The sequence below is a fragment of the Coturnix japonica genome, chromosome Z (genome assembly GCF_001577835.2).
Source record: "Coturnix japonica isolate 7356 chromosome Z, Coturnix japonica 2.1, whole genome shotgun sequence".
NCBI classification, from domain to species: Eukaryota; Metazoa; Chordata; class Aves; order Galliformes; family Phasianidae; genus Coturnix; species Coturnix japonica.
Window position 1 is genome coordinate 21,410,489 of NC_029547.1, and position 21,498 is coordinate 21,431,986.

The following is a 21,498-nucleotide window of genomic DNA, read 5'->3' on the forward strand; positions in this document are numbered from 1 at the left end:
AAAAATATGTAAGCTTAATGGAGTATAATATAATATTCATACATGTTTTGCTGGTGAAAAGAGGTTGATTTGCATTCTAGAGCTTATTGTAAGGAGTATGTAAGTTGTTTACTCTTCATTACTGTGTCACTATCACCTGGTATTGCTGTTCAGTTCTTGATGTTGCTCCATATATTGTTTATAACCGTAACTTTTTATTTCTTTCTGAAAACATGCATTATGTCCTGTAACTGAAGCCTGCTGACAGGGGATGACAGTCCTTGTCACCTTCAACTTGTAAGATCTTTAGCGCTTGTTAAGAAGCAGGCATACAATCACTATCTTGGGCCTGTGAAAGAGCTACAGTTAAGTCAGGTGCTAACCTTTAAACTGTGAAAACTGGAACAAACAACACTTGACAGAAGGATGAATTTTAAAATCAAAGACCCTGTTTTCAGACCTGTCTCCTCCAACCCAAACCACTCAGTGATTCTGTGAAGATGATCAGGGGGTTGGAGCACCCCCCCTTCAAGGACAGGCCAAGAGATTTAGGGCTCTTCAGCATGGAGAAGGCTGTGGGAGACCTTATAGCAGCCTTCCAGTACCTGAAGGGTGCCTACAAGGAAAGCTGGGGAGGGACTTCTTTTAAAAACAGGTAGCAGCAGGATGAAAGGAAACGGTTTTAAACGGGAAGAGGGTAGATTTAGACTACAAAGGAAGGAATTCTAGCAAGAAATTCTTTACTGAGGGTGGTGAAACACTGAAACAAGTTGCTCAGAGAGACTGTGGATGCCCCCTTCCTCAAAGCATTCCAGGACAGGCTGGATGGCTTTAAGCAACCTGATCTAGAGGGAGGTGTCCCTGCCTGTAGCAGCGGGGTTGGAAGTACATTATCTTAAAGGCCCTGTCCAACCCAAAACATTCTACAATTGTAAGATAAGAACTGAACACCAGGATATGCAATTCTGAAACTCTGACGTGCTTAAAATTACTCCATCACGATTTTATGATTTTTTGATTATTGGTATTCCACATCATAACGTCACATAGAGCACTGGGAGTTAAAGAGTTAATGCTCCAGTTCCATGGACTGTCAATATTTCTGGGTACCTGGTTCTCAGAAGAGAACACCTACATATCCCAGAAGACTTCACTGTTCTGTTTCCATTTTCCATTTAGAGGGAAAGATAAAACTGCTTGCAAGTCACAAGATGTGCCCTTTCTTTTAACACGTTGTCACTGCCGTTTGTGCTCTCTACCCATCTCTCACCTTCAGCATGGGAGTAAAGCTTTTAGTTTTCTGACATTCTCACTCTCATTTTATTTATTAGCTTTAATCCAATTATATTATCTTGCATTCCAGTACCTACTTTAGTAAATTAACCTTCCTCCTCAGATTGTTGCTACTGTTTTGGTTTTAGGCCCATCTTCCTACTTCTTTTGCCCTTTCCCCCTTTCCCAGGGCAAATTGGCCTATAAACTGCTGACATCACCCTGACAGTAAAGGGTAATTTTTATTACCTATTTCAACGTGATAGATTGCCTCCCACAAGATGGAAATACACTTATGGAATAACATTAAATGAGCTAGCTCCTGCTTATTTCCAAATTTGATTTAACCATTCCAACATTAAGCATATTAAGTCCAAATATTTTGACACAGAGTCCTTCCACCAAAGTTTCCAAATGGTCCATTTAATAATTTGAAGCACTGACATTTGCAAATAGATTTCCTCAAAAAATATATATGAATATAAACATAATTGCAAAGCACAAATAGGCAAGATCCGAAAGGAAGATCATCATATTCTCTGCAGAAATGACAGCAAAAATAGGCCATCAGCTTAGTCACTACTAGAACTGTCTGAACTATCTGAAGATGAACTCTTTTCCTTTCGTCTCTTCTTCTTTTCCTTCTTGTGATGCTTGCTTTTCTTAGATTTATTCTTCTTTTCCTTTTTCCTTTCCTTTTTATGTGATTTTTGTTTTTTTGACTTTGGTCCAGCCTCTTCAGCAGTACTTGATGAGGAAGATCTAATAAAAATACATATTCATGGACAACAAAAAGAATAATGTTATTATATATATATAATGTTAAAATCAAATTGGTGAAGAATTTATACAGCAGCATCCTCTGGAAAGCTTATACAATCTTCACCTGCATGTTCAAATGAATAACTATTTTTCTAATTAGACCACGATGCTAGAAAAGCAGCACATTTATAGTGCAGATTAACAATGGAATAGGTATGATTTGTGTTTTTCAATGTTTAGTAAGAAAAAAACATCTAAGAGTACAGATTTCATAAAAACAGAGCTAAAGACTGTCAGTAAAACTGAACTTTCAGCTTTTAAAGTATCAAATGAGGATTTGCCTGAACATTTATTTCACACATACAAAAATTTACAAGAAATAGGTATGGCAAATTTGGATGCTCTTGCAGCTGTTATTATTTGTCTCTAATCAGCAGTGATGAAGGAAATTACTATGTGCACAGAATATTTAAGATGAGAATAATACAGAAACCCCCATGATTGTCCTCAAGAGGGTGTTCTGTCCTACTGTTTTCACAATAGATTGTTAATTAATTGCACATAAAGACTACTAACAACAGACCAGCTCTTCTGTACTCTTTCTAAGCGTAGATTAACAGCTATGCTGCGTAAGTAAGGAAGAGGGAAAAATGCCAATACAAACAGTGTTTAGTCCTGTCCCTTTATTTCTGAAGAACATCTTATTCTGGCCCTCACATATCATACACATTCCCTAGCTCTCAGTGCAGTTCCTGGGAGGATATCTCATCAGCAACTGTAATGATGCAATAAACTTCTAAAGATCAGCCAGCAGGTCAAAACTTGAATTCACAATAAATATGGATAGTACAGTTTTTTCTTTGAAACCAGAGCAAGTCTTTTTCAGGCTTCTACAGCAACAGAAACATTAAATCTCAACACATGCTAAGTAAAACTGCAGTTTTCCTTTTGACAGTAATGCTGCTCAGAAAAGGCACACACACACAACCAGTCAGGGAATCTGAGGGTCTTCTGAACTCCACAGGGTTTTCTCCATACAAGTTCAGCTGAGGGCCAACCCCGTAATCCTCTTGACTTCTTATTCCCCTTCTCCTACTGCATCTTGCCTGCTGTTGAATAGTCAAAGAGAACACTGCCTTCTCAGACCTGCATACCTGTAAAACTTCTATGCCTTGCTGGTTTTCAAGACTTCAAAGCCTGTGGCTTCACTCAAAGGAAGACAGTAGCTTTTCCAATCAAAACAGTACACACAAAACCAACTGGATTCAAAGATGCAATGTTTTCTGAAATCAACCCAAATACCAGAGGACTTCTGAATTTGTTTTGCAATTAAAATACTTGTGTGAAAGAGTTACCTTTTCCTTGGTCTCTTTAGTTTTGTTTTTTCTTTACTTTTTCTTTTTTGTTTCCTTTTCTCTTCCTCCTCACTTAAATCTATGGACAAAAAAAAATTATAGTTTACAACACACTTATGACTGAACTAAGAAGAGCATGAAAAGAATGGCTTCAATAGCATTGTAACGTTACTATAAAATTACTTTCCCTTTCTCCAAATCCCAGCCTAGTACATACTAATTTCAGAAATATTTTGCAGCGTAGCAGAACTCAATGTACAACTTAAGCAATTTATCTGAAGATCAGGAATGAGGAAGTCCTGTAAAATGTAGCACAGCTTTTGCTTCTATATTTTAAAAGACTTCCATGAGTCTGAAACCAGGGCATGTAACTAGAAGATTAAAAAAAAAAAAAAAAAAAAAGAAGTTTACTCTCACTAGTTCCACATAGCTTTATTTCACACTTCAACTAAGATAAATTTGATTTAACTGTGAAGGTAGCATCTACGAAAATTAGTAGAAAAGTCATCTTTAGCTTGACGTTTCCCTCTTTTCCCTTATATGGTTGTTTAAAAAGCTAAATGTATAACAGAAATGTTGAAATATTGAATTAAGACACAGCTGGAAAGAGAAATTAAGTCCCTGGTCCTACCAAAATGAAAAATCAGCTAGCAGGTACTTATTTCTGCCAAGGCAGAAAACAAGAAACAGTGACAAAAAGAAGGTGTCGTGCATTTCTCATGCTGAAGACTGAAACCTCCTCCAACTTTTTGTTTTGTTACCACAATGAAAATAAAGATGCATAAGAAAGGCCAGCATTTTACCTGTTAAAACCCTTAAAATATCCTGTAGGCCCAGGAAAATCACTAGAAAGGTGTACATTAAAATCTTAAAGCCCATATTTATCTATCACTTGCTCAACATAACAAATCATAGTACAGTCGTTAAACAAAATCCTTATTGAACAAAAAAAAATCCTAGTTTTGTTACAAATTCCCAATAACTTTGCAGTAATGATAACATCATCTGCTGTGGGAATGCTAAAATAACTGTATTTTACCTAAGTCTACAGCTTCCATAGAACAGTCATGTTCACTGCCTGCCTTAATCCTGTTTAGTGTTATGAGTTACTTTCAAATTTCACTTACAAGCAATTTTTGAATCTCACTAGATGAAATTTATGCTGCCCTCCCCCCTCAGTTCTCTCTCTCACATTGTAAGTCGAGGGGGATTGAGCAAACAGCTCAAAGGTGGTACTTAGCTGCCTGTCAGGTTGAACCACAACACTTATCTTTATACCTTGCAGTGAATTTTGACATATTTTAATACAGTAGAATAACCTTTCCACCTTCTTTAGGGGAACAGCCTTTTTGGAGTCCAATTACAAATGAATCCGCATAACTGTTAAGTAACCAAAACACCTATTTCCTCTCTGACAACAGCTGACCTTCAAACTTTACAAACAGATTTCTCCAAGTATTAATGTTGAAATTCAACTGGTCAGCTGTTTCAGACAAATTACTACACAGAAATTTGGAAAAAAACTCAACTGCCATATTTGTCTTTAGTTTTAAGAATTGCTGTTTAGGATATTTAAACCACACATAACCATAGAATCAACTCAGAATATCAATTTCATTTTCTTCTAAGCATCTGCTTATTAATAGTTTTACAGTATTCTGCAGTAAGACCTTGTTGAGATGTTTTAAATGCATAAACTATTAATTTCCAGTTAAAGGAATTAATAAAAAAATACATGAATGTATCAAATATCTGAAGCTTGAGCATCTGAAGTAAGAGATGTATTGTTTATAGTAGAGCCTTATAGATTTATAGGAAAGAATGAAATGATAGGTCCAGCACATCAGAAGACCATTGACCAATTTATTACTAAAATAAATAGCTAACTGATTTTTTTTTAGAAGACCTAACTTACTTTTCTTTTCACGCATGGCCTGCAGTCTCTGTAACTCTTCTTCCTCACTGTCTTCACTGCTTGTGCTGCTAACATCTAAAACAATATCTCTTTGAGGATCCACTCGAAGAAAGTTTCGGCATTCGAATGTCAGATGACCAGCTGAATGAAACAAAAATTTAGAAGCACATTAAAAACTGCCAAATAGTATCAAAAGTTAAAAGTATTATTCGATTTTAATATGAAAAAAAAAAAGTTATGATAGGATGTAATCAATGGACAAGGTAGGAAAACACACTTCAAGTTCCTCCTTGAGAGGCCGTACAATGGTATTCTAATGTTGCTTTATGATCTCTCTCATAATTTTGTTAATGTAAAGATTTTCTATTTCCTTAATGGTCTCAGATCCTTTCAGAAGAAATTATTTTAAATAACAATTTAAAAGCATGAAGTGAAATATTTGTAAAACTATAGCAAGTTCTGCTGTATACTCCTACTTCCAACTCCCTTTAATGAAATAGAAGAATGTAATTTCCTTATGAAATACAAATTATTTTTAATAATCATTACATAATACTGACCATACTAACACTGGACTAGTATTTTTAGTTTTCTAAGTTAGATCGTAAAAAACATTACCATGAGTTAGACTCCTTGAAGCTGAATATTTCTACTGGAATAATAACAACAAATAAATAAGATTGAAGATACGGTTTGTGAAAGAATTCAAGTAGCAATAGAAACAAACTCATCTTCTCCCTACTATGACCCTACACTGTGAATACAGAACTTTTCATAAAAAAAATGTAGGCTGTGTGATTTGACCCATTTTCCTTCTCTTCCAGAAGGCTTCTGATATTGCACCTACAAATAAATCACTATATATATATAGATATCCCTATTTCTCTGAAAGACTGGATACATAAGGCACTGCCTAAGCTTGCAGTGTGCCTCAAAAGGAACACAAAGGCTCATCTCATATATATATATATAATATATACATACACACATATATAATATATATACATATACATTATACATATGTAATAGATATCAAAGAACCTTGAAGTTCAAGGTTCCTCAAGCAATTGCACAGCATGTGAACACAACAGCATCCAGGGATTTTTTGCTAAGAAACTCAAGTCTCATATATTTAAGGATATATGGAGAAAGTCTTCTACAATGAGAGTGGTGAGGGACTGGAATGGGTTGTGGAAGCCCCATCCCTGGAGGCTTTCAAGGTCAGGCTGGACCAGGCTCTGAGCAACCTGATCAAGCTGCGGATATTCCTGTTCATCACAGGGAAGATGGACTAGATGACCTTTAAAAGTATCCTTAAAGGTTCCTTTCAACTCTAAGGATTCTATGATTTTACTAAAAAACAGTGATAGCTATGAGAAGTTCAAGACTGAAAAGAAATGTAAAATATTTATGTGGCAGCTTAAATTGACAACTGATTAAGCAACAAGGGTGGAGACCCTTTTTTTCTTCTCTCCCCCAAAAATAGTTCCATCATCATAAATTGAGGGGGAAAAAAAACCAAAACAACACTGTAGTCTCATATTGCTTACTATATAGACTTACGGTAGCCACATTTCTTGCATCCTGCTCTGATGTTATCCTTATTTGCACCTGAAACAGAAAATTTCATCAATCACTTGTTACTAAACATAAGTCTTAAAAGTTCCCTTTAAATCTGGCTTAGTAACTCTTCTGGATTTAGGCAAAGTTGCTCTTTGTGCCTACGCCCTCAGTTAAGAAGATCAGCAAGATCTAACTCACAAGACAAAGCCTGGAGACCTGTTGCCCACAAAAGGATTGCTGAGTCAATTCATAATTCTAAGCAAAACAGCATTTCCAAAATCAAAGGGTATCTTTCTATCCAGTATGAAAAATATGGAAAATTAAACAGTTGTATACACAGCTTTCCATAAAACTAGTTCCTTTATTTAAATAATCAACCTAACATAAGAAGAAAACTATGAAATTAGGGAACCAGAAAGGGGGTACATCAGCATCACGAGTTTAAATTTTGATTTATTAAGAGAAGTACCATCTTTAGTAAATCCTACTAAAAGAACCAGAGGAGCCTTGAAGTCCCATGGTTTGCTGTTGAACTCACAGCAAGGTTCAAGCTTACTCAATTTTCTCCAGTCAAACCCATACCTCAGGATGACACAGGCTGAATACCTGGTGAAATACACAATTTCTGCCCGCGCTGGCTGCACCACTGCTCTTAAACCCTTCATTTAAACAACCTAGCTGCAGGCAGGCGCTAATCTGGGGCACAAGGAGAAAAAAAACATGCGGAACGATGCCATTCTTGGGACCCCTAAGGAAGGCAGCGTACACCTGCAGAAGGCAGGAGCGCAGCCGTGGGCCTCAGCACCCACAAAACTACAGGCGAGGGCCGCATACGGAGCGCAGGAGGGCTGCTGGAGCCCCCAGCCCCGCCGTACCATTGCAGCTCTGCAGGCTGGGAAACGCACCGCAAGCCGCTCCTCGGGCCCCACCACCTCACGAACAGCGCTGCCGACCCTCCCCCTCCGCACGCCTCCCAGCCATCCGCCCCGCAGCCCCGCGGCTCTCCTCACCCGGCAGAGCCATGGCGTCCTCCACACAGCCGGGCCCAGGAACAACGCAGCGCCTGTCCCCGCCGGAAGGATTTGGCCGGAGCACTCTCGGGCCGCGCCACTCGCGGGGAGGACGGGGTGCTCAGTACCGAGCCGGGGCGACGAGAAGCGAGCGGAGGTGTCTGGAAAAGCCTTCACATCCTTTCGGAAAGAATTCACTGAGTGATTCCCCCATCGGAGGAGCAATTCTTTCTCCCACAGCTCTGAGCAGTCACACCTTCCCCCCGCCACATTGTACTGTGTAGAGGCGCCCAAGATGGCGGCGGGCTGCGGGCAGTAGCGCGGGTAGAGAGGCAGTGTTGTTAGCGTTGGGCTCGGGCGGTGCGTTCCGCCACGACACCCCTTCCTCAGCATGAGCAACATCTACATCCAGGAGCCCCCCACCAACGGCAAGGTGAGGATCCTGCGGGCAGCGAGGGCGAGGGGCACGAGTCCGGTGTTATCGCTCTCGGACGCTTATGTTTACCGCTTTGATAGGAATTCGCATTTATTGATCTGTATTGATGTCTCTTGTAATAAGAGCGTGCCGCTAGAGGTTTAAGGCATATTCCTTTTCTGTGTTGTCTCACTGTGGAAATACTAAGAGTATTTAATATTCTACCCTCCGTTAGTTGTCATCCCCCACCAGCTCAGGCTGCCCAGCGCCCCATCCAGCATGGCCTTGACTCCTCCAGGGATGGAGCACCCACTGCTTCTCTGGGCAGTGCCTCACCACCCTCTGAGTAAATAACTTTTGCCACTCAGCCAATCTAAATCTTCTCTCTTCCACTTTAAAACCATCCGCCCTTGTCCTGTCACTAACTACGCATGTAAAAAATTGGTTTCCTTCTTGTTTATATCCTTACTTTAAATACTGGAAGGCTGTAGTGAGGTCTCCCAGGAGCCTTCTCCAGAACAAGTCCGACTCCTGCTTACTACTTATCTACGGCTGTTGTTAATGTTATGAATTTAGGAGTGTTTTTTAACTTAGTAGTAATATTTGTTTATTAGTGTCTAAGTTGCAATAAAACTAATGGTTTGTTTATAAAAATTTTGCAGGTCTTGCTGAGAACTACAGCAGGAGATATCGATATAGAATTGTGGTCAAAAGAAGCACCAAAAGCATGTCGAAATTTTATCCAGCTTTGTATGGAAGGTAATGGCAAAATGGGGTAGGACTTGTTAGAATTATTTCATGTGCAATATTGGTATTTTGGTGACAGTTATGGAAAAGGTAGGTCATAAGTAAGTTTTAATATGTTAACTAATTATTTATATTATCTGCTATCCAGACCAAGAACGTTTTTTTAAAGTCATTAAGGAAACCAATGGATGTGAAAAGTACAATTTTTTGGTGGTTTTCTTAGATGTAGGAGTTGTCACATGTTTAGGAAGGCTTGTCTTCAGGAAGTTTATACAAAGTATTGCAGCTTTAATGAACGTAGAAAATGTCAGTGATGCTGTGTTTGGACTTCTCCTGTTAAGGTCATTCCTGTATCATGTGCTTACTGCATGTTCATTTCTTCATGAGTCACTGATATGTCTGCATAATCTCTATTGAGGTGTGATTTTAGATAACTTAAATGTATTTAATGTATTTTCTCTTTCTTTTTTAGAGTATTACAATAATACAATATTTCACAGAGTTGTGCCAGGTTTTATAGTGCAGGGAGGTGATCCCACTGGTACTGGGTCAGGTGGAGATTCAATCTATGGAGCTCCCTTCAAGGTATGTAGCTGTATATCTTGTGCATGTTGATGTTTGCTTAGTCTCTGGCAGTTGTCCTTGCTACTGTGTGTGAATTTTTTGAGTAAACAAATTTTGTATAAGGAATGCAGTTTATTCTATATTTTATGCTAAAGTTCATTCATATTCTAAATTTGCACATGCTTCAATATTTTTGAATGTGCATTTTAGAATTGAGTGTTCTTAAATCTGTCTGTTTCAGTTCTGTGATAAACGTATAACCCTATTAATGTTCACTTCAACAAGATAAAACTAGGAGAGAAAACTGTTCAGAGCAAGTGTTTTAACTTCATAAAGTTAAACAAGAACAAGTGCAGTGTCCTGCTCCTATATCGGGACAATCCTAAGCACAAGTACAGGCTGAGCAGAGAATGGATTGAGAGCAGCTGTGAGGGGTGCTGGTTGATGAGAAACTCAGTGTGAGCCCACAGTGGGAAATGCAGCCCAGAAGGCTGACTGTATCCTGGGCTTCACTGAAAGGGGGACATGGCTGTCCTCTGCTCTGCCCTCATGAGGCCCCATCTAAACTATTTCATGCAGGTCTAGAGTCTCCAGCACAAGAAGGAACATAGGAAGCAGGCCCAGAGGATGCCACAAAGGTGATCAGAGGGCAGGAGCACATCTGTGAAGAATGGTTAAGGGAGCTGGACTTGTTCAGCTTGGAGAAGAGAGGAGTCTGCAGAGGCCATACAATGGTCTTCCAGTACCTAAAGGGGACCTACAGGAAAGCTGAAGAAGGACTCTTTGTCAGGGAGTGATAAAAGATAGGGGTATTTTGTACAGTAGATTTAAGTTAGACATTAGGAAGAAATTCTTAACTCAGAAAGTGATAAGGCAATGAACAGATGGCCTGCAAAAGCTATGGATGCGTCATCCCTGTGAGTGCTTAAGGCCAGGCTGGATGGGGCTTTGGATAACCCAGTCTAGTGAGAGGTAACCCTGCCCATGACAGGGGGTTGGAACTGGGTGATATATAAGGTCCCAAAGCATTCTATGGATTTGTGTGTCAAACTGAGGAGCAGAAATGTGAGTTATGTACATTTTACCTGAACTGGCAAAGGTCTGTAAATGTAGTCACTAGTATTACTGATAGTAGCACATCTCATCTCTTGGTCAGGGTCTTCAGATTCTGAGTGAGGTTACACATGCACAGTAGCTGTGCTCTAGTTCTGGTTCAGAATTTCAGATAGGGTAAACATCTTTAGCTGGCGACTGAACCTGTGTGACCTTTCTGGGCCTTCAGTCCAACAGCTGTAATTGTAATGCAAATCTGAAGTTTGTGGGAGGGATCGCTGCCTGAGAAAACATCAAAACAAATGTTTCTAATACTGTAGTAACAACACTTCTTTAATTTGGTATTATTGTTAAGTGTGAAAGCACTTAGGAGTTTTATACTACTGTGGTATTAATGCATTACTTATCAATATCATCTTCATTTGGTGCCCTCTTTTGTTTTCTCATGGTCCTGAAAATGTTCTTCCTTTGGATTTGAGTAATACCGTAATACCATACTATTACAAAGTTACTGAACTTCTGGTTATTTTACATGACTCAGGATTTCTGCCAAATGAAGCAGTTAACTACAATAATGGTTTTACAAGAATTACCTGTAATGCCATTACTTTAAGAAGTGCTTTCTTTTTCTTTTTTTCTTTTACTATTGGCTAGAGCACTAATTTCTGCAGTAGTGATGAGTATTAGGCAATACTTAGAAAAAGGGAAACATTAGCAAAAGTTAATTTATCTTAGATTGTGTTTCTGTTATTAGCGGAGTAGCTTCGAAACTTTTTCTTCAGATTTTGTTAGCTGTGTTTTCCTATGTGCTTTGATTTTGTTTTTGTTTTGTTTTGAAATAATTTTGTTTGCCTATTTGTATTATTATAGAAAGTAAGAAGAAAAAGTAGACTAAAATATTTTTTCTGCTCTAAAGAGAAGTTTAAAGTCTTGTTACTAAGATATAAATTACTTTGGTTTTATTAATGTTTGAATTTTTAATTTATTTGAACTCTTTGTTTTTTGTCAGTGTGTGTTAATTTATGGTAGTTACATACTTCTTTTTGTCTTTTCCAGGATGAGTTCCATTCACGATTGCGATTTAATCGAAGAGGACTTGTTGCTATGGCAAATGCAGGACCCCATGATAATGGCAGTCAGTTTTTTTTTACATTGGGCCGTGCAGATGAGCTTAATAACAAGCACACGATCTTTGGAAAGGTCTGCTACACAGAGTAGTCTCAGTTTGAGTTTGATAGAAGCATATATATGTTCTTCTATTATTGAATGTTCTTGTAGTGTTGTTTTTGTTAGATATCTGTACTTACTCCCTTTTAAAAGTCTTGTATGCCTACAGTATTTCCTGTATCAATTGTATTTTCAGATTGTCTTGTAATAATTGCTTTGCGTTTTGCAGAAGTACTTAAGTAGTTTCAAACTTTTCCTGTATATCTGATAGGTTACAGGAGATACAATATATAACATGTTGCGGCTAGCTGAAGTGGAAGTTGACAAAGAAGAAAGACCACTCAGTCCGCATAAGATAAGAAGTAGTGAGGTGGGTATGCTGTTCTTTAAAACTTGATGTTTTTTTTGTATTTCTAAGAAAACTGGGATCTGGTGTGAAAACCTGGTGTGTCTTTTATATATTGTTTTTAAAATACTGAATCATTGGATCATTTAATTAAGAATGCTTATTAGGGATGTGACTAAAATATTCTTTTTTTAATAGGTTTTGTTTAATCCATTTGATGATATTGTTCCAAGACCAAATAGAAGGCTGAAGAAGGACAAACCAGAAGAAGAAGATAAAAAGCCCAAAGTAAAAGGCACAAAGTAAATACATACAGCATGAGCCATAATTAATCTTTTACTTTCAAATAGCAGCTTGGTTGTTCTTTATTTGAAACAAAGATTTAACCAAAATGCAAGAAGAACGTTCTCTAATGTTAGACCTAACCCTAACTGCTAAGAGATCATAGAGATTAATTGCTTTGAGTAGTTACTGTGCTTTGAGTAGTTTCTGTGCAAGGGAGAGTGTAAGCCATGGGCAAAAAGAATATGCAATCATTTGTGACTGAGATGATGCAGAAGTTAATACATATTAGTAACTTGGGTGCAGTTCTTTTAGATTTTTAATTTATTTTATCAGCTACCACTTTTCTCCTATTAAAATGTTTTTAAATTTCAAATGCTTTTTAAATGCATTCATTTATGAATGAAATTTGGTATATTTACACATTTATTAGACAGGAGCAGATTGTATTGCAACTAGCTGTTTCTAAGCCAGTGCAAAAATAACTAAAAAAAAAAAAAAAAAAAGCATTGAAGATCACAATCTCTTCTAAATACATTTGTGAAATTGTATTTGTGGTTGCTGCTTTCCTGAGCTGTTGTGTCTTGAGAATTTTGTGTTTACTGCTGTAGTGTTGCTGTATTAAAAAACAGTAATAATAAAGTGATCTTGGCATTTAAGTCTCTGGAAGCTAGTTATGGCAGAATTTTATATTCAGTCTTACCATTTTCTAGGTAAGTAACTTTAAAGCATTCTAGTTTGTAATTGCCCTGTCAGTTCCATCTCAGTTGTAGAACAGGAATGTCCCTCAACACTGGTTGTTTGTTGAATTGGTATGTTTAGCAGGAAAAATAGTTAAAACAAGATTTCAAAGAAAATGGAAGTTGCATGTTTGAAGTTTATGAAATGTTAATAAAGAGTTTTAATAGAAAATGTATTTTTTCTCTTCAAGAAATTTTAATCTGCTTTCATTTGGGGAAGAAGCTGAAGAAGAAGAGGAGGAGGTCAACAGAGTTAGTCAGGTATCATACCAATATCATCCTCATCTTGATTTTCAATTTAAGATTATCTTTTTTACATGCTTACGAAAAATTTTAAAGTTCTTTGTATTGTTTTTACTTTCAAGTTTTGAACAATAATACTAGAAATTACCTTTATTTTTATAATTCTACTATTTTGATTTCCAGAAAAAAACGTTTTAATTTTTCTAGTGTAGAAGGTGCCTTCAGTTACTGCATGGTGGTGTTTATAGAAATATAAAAATGGTTCCATGTTTCATAGTGTAGAGCTATTTCTGCTGTCTAATAAAGTGACAGGTACTTTTTTTTTTTTCACTTAATTACAAGGATGTCTTCTGATGGTAAAGCACTTGAGAGTTGAAACACGTAAACATCATTATCAGGAAAATCTTAGTTCTATTTTCTTATGTGAGTATATTCTGTACAAAGAATAAGTGTTATTGTGGGAAAATCATCATGTTATTGTAATTAATTGTTACACATGAATTATCCGAATTCACAGAACTTGGGTGGCATAGGTAGTCTTTAATATTTTCTGATTGGACTTTCCCACATTTGTTTAATTTTTAATTTGTTTTTTGCAAATTGCCATCCACATTTCTACTATTTACCAAATTATTTCTCTAGAGTTCCAGATGTTATAACTTATTTGTACCATCCAAGTACATTTTTCTGTTAGTGATGAGACTACATTATATTAAATTCTGTGCAGTTATAAAAAAATTATCCTCAACCCTATAATTAGGTACAGAGGACAACAGTGAATACAGCAATGCACAGTACACAATGCACAAGGTAGTGCCTGTTAGGTTAATAGAAGAGCTTTATCACAGTAGTTTTAATTCTGATGCTTCCCGGTTTTGACTTAACCTGTCTGACTAACTATGCTTACATCCCTTAAGAGCATGTTTGTCTGACATTCTGCCATATTTGTCTGTTTTTCAATATTGTACTCAACTTGTTCGCTGTGTTCTTCTCACTTACCCCAAATACTTGCTCTTCATTTTAAAATTATCTAGACTAAACATCTATTTCCTGACAAGCTCGGTTTTGGTGCTGTCGTGCTGTGAAATTGTTCTGTTGACTTTTTGGGGGTTGTCAAATGTGGTAAAATTACCAACTTAGGGAAATCTGAAAGTAACTAATTAAACAAAGCTACAGGCTTTGTTATGTGGGAGATGAGGCAGACCCCTATCTCACCACAACCTTCTTTCAGGTAGTTGTAGAGAGATGCAAGATCTCCTGGGCCCACTCTTCTCCAGACTGAAAAATTACAGTTCCCTCAGCCTCTTCTCACCTTGTGCTCCAGACCCTTCACCAGTTTTGTTGATCTTCTATGGACAAACTCCAGGGCCCCCATGTTTTTCTTGTAGTGAGGAGCCCAAAACTGAACATAGTACTTGAGATGTGGCCTCATCAGTGCTGACTACGGAGGGATGGATGATCACTTCCTTGCTCAGTTCAACACCACATATTGGGCTTGACCATCCAGCCAGTTTTTTTTATGCAGCAAAGAGTTTATCTACCCAATCCCCCAGTTGCCAGCTTCTCTAGGAGAATGTTGCAGAATACAGTATCAAATACAATATGTAAGGAAGGTGTTTATAAATCAGAATGAGATTTTATAATCTACACTATTACTGTCTTCGTACAAGGATTATGTTCTTTTGCAATTAGAAGTGCTTCCACTCACTGTTTAAGCTATAATGAACTGGAAATAAATGATTGTTTTCATACCATTGCCTTTTTCTCCGTTCTCTTGAACACTGAAATTTGTGACCCTTTTTTTTTTTTTTTTTTTTTAACAGAGCATGAAGGGAAAGAGTAAGAGTAGTCATGATCTACTGAAGGATGATCCACGTTTGAGCTCAGTTCCTGCTGTCAAAAGGTTAATACAAGTTTTCCATGTTCCAGAGCAGATTTACTTTAAATATGTTAGACCTGATACAATGATGCTCATTTTATGTCTGTCACTCTTGAAGAAAGTGAGATACTCATTGCTGGATTGGACCAAATGTTCCTTTAACACACCATGCAGTTGCCAGCAGTGGGCATCCAGCAATGGGTGCCATAGAAAGATGAAAAACAGGGCAAATGTAGTGTTTTGATGAATAGCCTTATAACCTCCAACTACTTTCTGCTCAAGGAACTGCCAGATTTTGATAGAGTTCATCTAGTTAGTAACTCTTACAGGACCTCTTTTCAAAGTATTTATTCAGTGACCTCTTGTAATGTTTGTTTTTTTCTTTTACATTTGCACCTTCCTATCTGTTGCAAAAGGAAGTATCTCTTTTTGTTGCTTTTTTGGTTTGTTCATTTTGTGTTTTGTTTTTGGTGTTTTGTTTTTTTTTTCCTGAAACATCATGCTACTGGCCTTGTTTGGTAATTTCTAGTTCTTATTTGGAAGAGACAGTGAGCAGCCTCCTTATATACCTCTTTTTACTACATCCCCTTCTTAGGCCATCTCTTTTGCATCCTGAATCCTTTAAACCTTCTCAGCTTTTCTTCACACAAGAGTTCAGTATCTGTACTTATTCTAGTTACTGTTCTCTGGTGTAGTTTCTGTTCTAAAATATCTTTTTTTTTTTTTAATTTTTCTATTTAAATCTAAACAAATTAAAGATGACATTTAAAGACAAAACTATTTACATGCATAAACACAGTCTTCAGTTTGTCCTCTGTTTATTTTTTTAATACTTCTTAACTTCTGGTTTTCTTTTTAAGCCATTGTTTATGTATATTTTAAGTGAATTATCTCAGCATGATATTCAAAGAATTTTTTATTAGCTCTAGTCAACTTAGAGATCCTTGTCCTGTTTGTGGAATTCTATTTACACGTTCCCATGGCTTTTCTTTTGTCTATTTCAAATTTCATCTTACTTCTTACTGTCTTATCTTTCTGATTCTTATGCAATTCATTAGTCTACTCTTTCCAGACTGTTCTGCATAATGTAGTAGTATTAAAAAAATCAGCAGTGTAGTTGCTTGCCTGCTTGCCAGCGTTGTGGAAATACATTAGTAGTCTTCACTGCAACAAGTGTTGGTTTGCTCCTTACTTTTGTTTCCTGTCTTTTAATTAGCACAATGGCCTTCTCTTTCATTTCAGAGCTACTTAGTTTCCTTAAAAATATTTGGTTAGAGAATGTGTGAGTCCAAATGTAATAAAGCAGACGGCTCACTCACAGCCACATGTAGCCCCTTCAGGACACTGCCAGAGGTTAATAAGACAGTTCCCTTTACTGCCACAAAACCCACAAATTACCTCATACTGTGCATCTGCTTGTTCAGTACTGTTACTGTCAGAAATACAGAACTGTATTAATACAAAATATTTTCTTTAATACTTTCAGATGATTTTTTTAAAGTTCTATTAAGAAAGAAAGTTTTTGATTTTTAAATTCACATTAGTATAATGCAGACAAAAAACACCTGTATAAAAAGGGCTTTTTAAAATACAGAATACATGCCTTGAAATGATAGGAATTTTTAAATGAGATAAAAATCAACTATCTTAAGAGTGACTTTTGTTGTTTCTTTTTTTTTCAGCAGCACAGTGCAAACAGTAGTCAGAAAACATGATGACATGCTTGCTTGTGTATTTTGTCTGACTAAATTATTGTACTGTTATTTAGAATTTTTGCTTATGTTTGTAAGATATTTACACCTAAATTGTGTCCATTAATTGGTTATTTATTGGTCCAGATTGATTTCCAGGGCTATTCTATAGTATTCTATTCACTTGCCTAATCATAATCTTTTCTTGATCAAAAGGTGTTTTGACTTAAATTTAAAAAATAATACCATCATTAGTATAATTCCTCACTTTTGAAGCAACTGTATACATCAGCATTTTTTCTGAATGTGGTTAGTAATAGAATATGTCTGTGGCAGATTGCAGTTTTATCCTATGCTTTTAAAGTTTTTATTTAGAAAAGATGATGACAAATGACAGAAAATGCCATTAATTGGTAATGTTGGAATGAATGTGAGGATGGTATAAATGTCTAAGTTAACTAAAATTTCAATTAGTTAAATTTTTTTTTTGTTAAAGAACTGTGTTTTAAACTGTGTTTTAAGTCTTCTCTGGTATTTTGAAGTATTAACAATTATTATTTATTTTAGTGATGCAACAAATGAAGAGAGCTATTTGAGTGAGGTAGGCAACTTTTTAATTATTATTTACTTTTACAAATAAGTTGGGGTTTTTTGTGTTTTTTTTTCCTTATTGTGTGTGATTTAACATTTTCCTGTGGGAAATAAATGCCACTTTTCAGGATTTTTAAAGCTAACTCAAGTCAGATTTCCAGCAGAAAAAAAACAGTAACCTTTTCAGAGCTCTGAGGGCTGGCAGCTGTGAACTTTCCTGGCAGGTATATAAGTACTTTATTTTTCGTATCTCTCTGCTATGCATAGGTCAATAAATAACAGCTTTTAGGTGGTACTCAGTGAGAGTGAAGGACAGATGCAGTGTCCCCTATCCTTGCACCTAATCAAAAAGAAAACAGCTTATTTTCATCATATGTGCTGTTACTTCTTTTGCAAAACATAATGTGTACTCGGCTTCTTGGGCACGTAAGCTCAAGTTCTGCCTTTGTTCAAGCCAGGTGCATGATCACATTTTTGCTTAAGCTTTGATTCTCTGCTGATTGGCTGTCATGTTATATTCTGACACAGCAAGTCTGGTCATTTAATAGAATCATAGAATGGTTTGGCTTGGACAGGGCCTTTAAGGTCATCTCATTCTAACTTCCTGCTATAGGCAGGGACACCTCCCTCTAGAACAGGCTGCTCAGAGCCCCATCCAGCCTGGCTTTAAATGCTTTCAGGGAGGGGGTGTTCACAATTTGTCTGGGCAGCTGTTCCAGTGTCTTACTACCCTTACAGTAAAGAGTCGCTTCTTAATATCTAGTCCAAATCTGCCTTCTTCCTGTTTGAAGCCATTTCCCTCCATCCTGTCACTACATGCCTTATAAAAAATCCCTTTCCAGCTTTCCCTTAGGACCACTTCAGGAGCTGGAAGGCTGTTATAATGTTTCCTCAGGGCCTTCTCTACTCCAGGCTGAAGAGCTCCAAACTCCCTCAGCTGTCCTTAGAAAGGAGGTGCTTCAGCCTTCTGATGATCTTTGTGGCCTTCCTCTGGACCCACTCCAACAGCTCCATGTCCTTGTGTTGGGGACCTCAGAACTGGACACAGTACTTCAGGTGGGATCTCACAAGAGCAGAGGGGCAGAATCACCTCCCTCGACCTGCTGGTCCCTGTTCTCTTGACGTAGTGCAGGATACCATTGGCCTTCTGGGCTTGTCATGGAGTTATCTAGATCAATCTATGTCCATGGCGGGGGGGCTGCAGTCCCGTGGGACCCCTGGCCCCTGAAAAATTGGAAGTGAAAAGGGAAAGGGGTAGGGAGATGGGTGCTTGGCTCAAGGAAATAGATGGAGCATCAGCAATGATCTAAGGAGGAAAACTTATTTTACTGTGATATTGGAAAGCAAGATAACACAATATAATACAATCCAATTGAAATTCTGGCTAATAAATTAAGTAAAATAAGAGACAAAGAGAGTTTTCCAAAGAACGAGGAGCCTACTTTGAGATTGAAGGCTCCACGGCTTGGAAGCATGCCCACATCCACTGCCAGTCAGTGAGGGAGAGAGCCTGTGTCCCTTCTGTGACGTTTCCCTCTCTGACCTTGAGGTCCTCTGGGACGTGTAGTTCTTCTAGTTCTTCTCTGTGTGCCACATGATGTGGAATCCCAATAGCAAAAATTACAAAACCATAACAGGCTGCAAGAGCACATTTCTGGCTCATGTTGAGTATTTCATCAACCAACACCCACAAGTCCTTTTCCAGAGAGCTGCTTTCAAGCTGTTTTCTGCCCAATCTGTATCTGTGCCTATGGCAGGTGGGATGTCATGAGGGCAGAGTGAAAGGGGGACAGTCACCTCCCTCTTCTATCTGGCCACCCTTATGTTGATGCAGCCTAAGATACAGTTGGCTTTCTGAGTTTCTGGTTTTCTTTTAAGGGAAGATTAATTAAGTGTTTAGTATATTGCCTTGAACAGCTTTTGGCTCCATGAACAATAATAAAACTATTAACATATTGTCATGAGACCTTCTGCATACCTTTAAGGGCTTAAAGTCTGACTGTTTTCATTTTATTTTTTAAGTGATACAAAAACATTCTTGAAATTTTTCTTTGAAGTAATTGTAATAATTGTGGATTTTGCTTGTTAGTTTCTTTGTCTGTTGTGGTAAAGGATTGTTTTTGTGAGTTGTTGTTTCCATATTCAAAACTCTGTAGTTAAAAAGCAGAAAAAAAACCTAAGGAATTTTTTTCATATCCTATCAATAAAGGAGGAAGATGAAAATGATGAAGATGTTGACAGCGTAGAAGGTGAAGCTGCTAGCAATGAGAGATTTCAAATGAAAGAACGCATTGCAAAAAAGTTGAAAATTGATACAAGTGAAACTGTTAAACCTCCCCTTCAAGAGCAAGAGACTAAGATGGAAAAGAAAACCACCAGTCGCAGGTAAGTATCATGCATTATTTTTCTCCTTCACCTTACAGTTATTTGCTGTTCAATTCCAGTTTTGCACTTACTGCTTTTTTTTTTTTAGTACTGCATCAAATTTATCAGCCTCCCTCAACCATAAAAGATGAAACTGCCTGTTGGTTTCTCAGTTCTAAGCTTCATTTGATAGTTTAGACTTGAATCTAGTTATTGGTAAAAGAGGGAGAGAAAACCTCTGGACCAGACAAAAAAAGATCAGTGTTAAATATCCTTATTGTAGGATGGAAAGGAGGGGTCAGAAATAAAGGAGATATCCAAGGAAAGCTTTTTTCTGAAAAAGGGTTGTTAAGTACATGGAAGCCAAACATCTTTACAATAGCAAAAGACATTGTGTTCTGCATGTGCTCTATACAGCATTGACGTTGCCATACATCATGGATACAGTGTTCAGTTTTGCACCCCTCTCTACAGGAAAGACATTAAGACCTTGGAGCGTGTCCAGAGAATGGCAACAAAGCTGGTGAGGTGTTTAAAGCATGGGTTTTATGAGGAGCAACTGAGAAAACTGGAATTAGTTTGTGGAAGAGGAGTCTTAGGGGGGACCTTACAACTCACTACAACTATCTGGAACTGTGGCGAAGTGGCATTTGGCCACTTTTCTCAGGGAACTTGTGATAGGATGAGAAATAATGGCTTTAAGTTATACCAGGTGAGGTTCAGGGTGGGTATTATGTAAAATTTATTTTCTGAAGAAGTGGTGATGTAACAGGCTGCCCAGGAGAACAGGTGAGTCACCATCCCAGGAGGTTCTCAGGAAAAAGGTAGATGTTGCACTGAGGGACATGGTCTAGAGTGATCACAGGCATGAGCTGATGGTTGGACTAGATGATCTTAGTGTTCTTTCCAACCTTAATGATTCTAAGATTTGCATGTGTTCAATGGCCTGCCAACCAATCTGCTTAACTACTTGTTGGGTTTTGCAGGAATGGCTACTAGATCCAAACTTGTGTAACATGTAGTTGCAGGATCTCAGTATGAGGTTGACATAAAGCTTGAGCATACTATTAGGAGTGCTTGCATTATACTTCTTCACATTTCATAGATAATTGTGTAAGCAGTCTGTGAGCTGCTGTCTCTTCCTGTGCAAGTTGTGCGAGTTGTGTTTGTGGTTATTGTAGTAGTATTATAGCCAAATGGAGTATCTTGACTTTTAAGTGAGATTTATTGGATACATTCTTAGTGATTGAGAGTGGTAACCCTGGGAGTACTGTGTAGTACTACAGGTTACACCAGTTTCTAGAATCTGTTGTTTTCCAAATGACCAGGCATCCTGTGGCATGTAAATTAAAAGCCTAGGTTGTTTGATACAAAGAAGGTGCTAGTAACATTGCCTTTGATGAGATAATCAGCCGGTTATCAAGTTTCATTGTTTAGAGTAGTGGCCTTTTTTTAAGTATAGCAGGGGCAATTGATAGTATTCTCTTGGGACTTCACCTGCCACTATTGTACAAGTGTGTGTGACAGAGGAAACGGATGAGGTATGACACAAAGGGTTTG

The 21,498-nt window shown here is 37.6% G+C and overlaps 2 protein-coding genes across 3 annotated transcripts; one reads left to right on the forward strand and one right to left on the reverse strand.

The window, feature by feature from the left end:
• Nucleotides 1–1,474: 1,474 nt before the first annotated feature.
• On the reverse strand, nucleotides 1,475–8,285 carry SREK1IP1 (SREK1 interacting protein 1). 2 transcript variants are annotated; one of them, XM_015848799.1, is made up of 5 exons: nucleotides 7,857–8,136; nucleotides 6,847–6,894; nucleotides 5,284–5,424; nucleotides 3,369–3,447; nucleotides 1,475–2,013 (listed from the first exon to the last, which is right to left on the reverse strand). In XM_015848799.1, exons 1-5 carry the CDS (start codon nucleotides 7,867–7,869, stop codon nucleotides 1,824–1,826), a joined length of 471 nt encoding a protein of 156 aa, XP_015704285.1. In that variant the 5' UTR covers nucleotides 7,870–8,136; the 3' UTR covers nucleotides 1,475–1,823. The 2 variants fall into 2 exon arrangements, with proteins under 2 accessions (XP_015704285.1, XP_032297248.1); XM_032441357.1 differs by having other exon boundaries at nucleotides 1,653–2,013; nucleotides 6,834–6,894; nucleotides 7,857–8,285.
• Nucleotides 8,143–20,822, forward strand: LOC107306035 (spliceosome-associated protein CWC27 homolog). The gene is made up of 11 exons (XM_015848798.2): nucleotides 8,143–8,289; nucleotides 8,934–9,030; nucleotides 9,491–9,603; nucleotides 11,692–11,835; nucleotides 12,074–12,172; nucleotides 12,347–12,450; nucleotides 13,362–13,431; nucleotides 15,237–15,316; nucleotides 17,551–17,584; nucleotides 19,784–19,959; nucleotides 20,413–20,822. The coding sequence occupies exons 1-11, from the start codon at nucleotides 8,248–8,250 to the stop codon at nucleotides 20,675–20,677; spliced, it is 1,224 nt and encodes a 407-aa protein (XP_015704284.1). The 5' UTR covers nucleotides 8,143–8,247; the 3' UTR covers nucleotides 20,678–20,822.
• The last annotated feature ends 676 nt before the right edge of the window (nucleotides 20,823–21,498 follow it).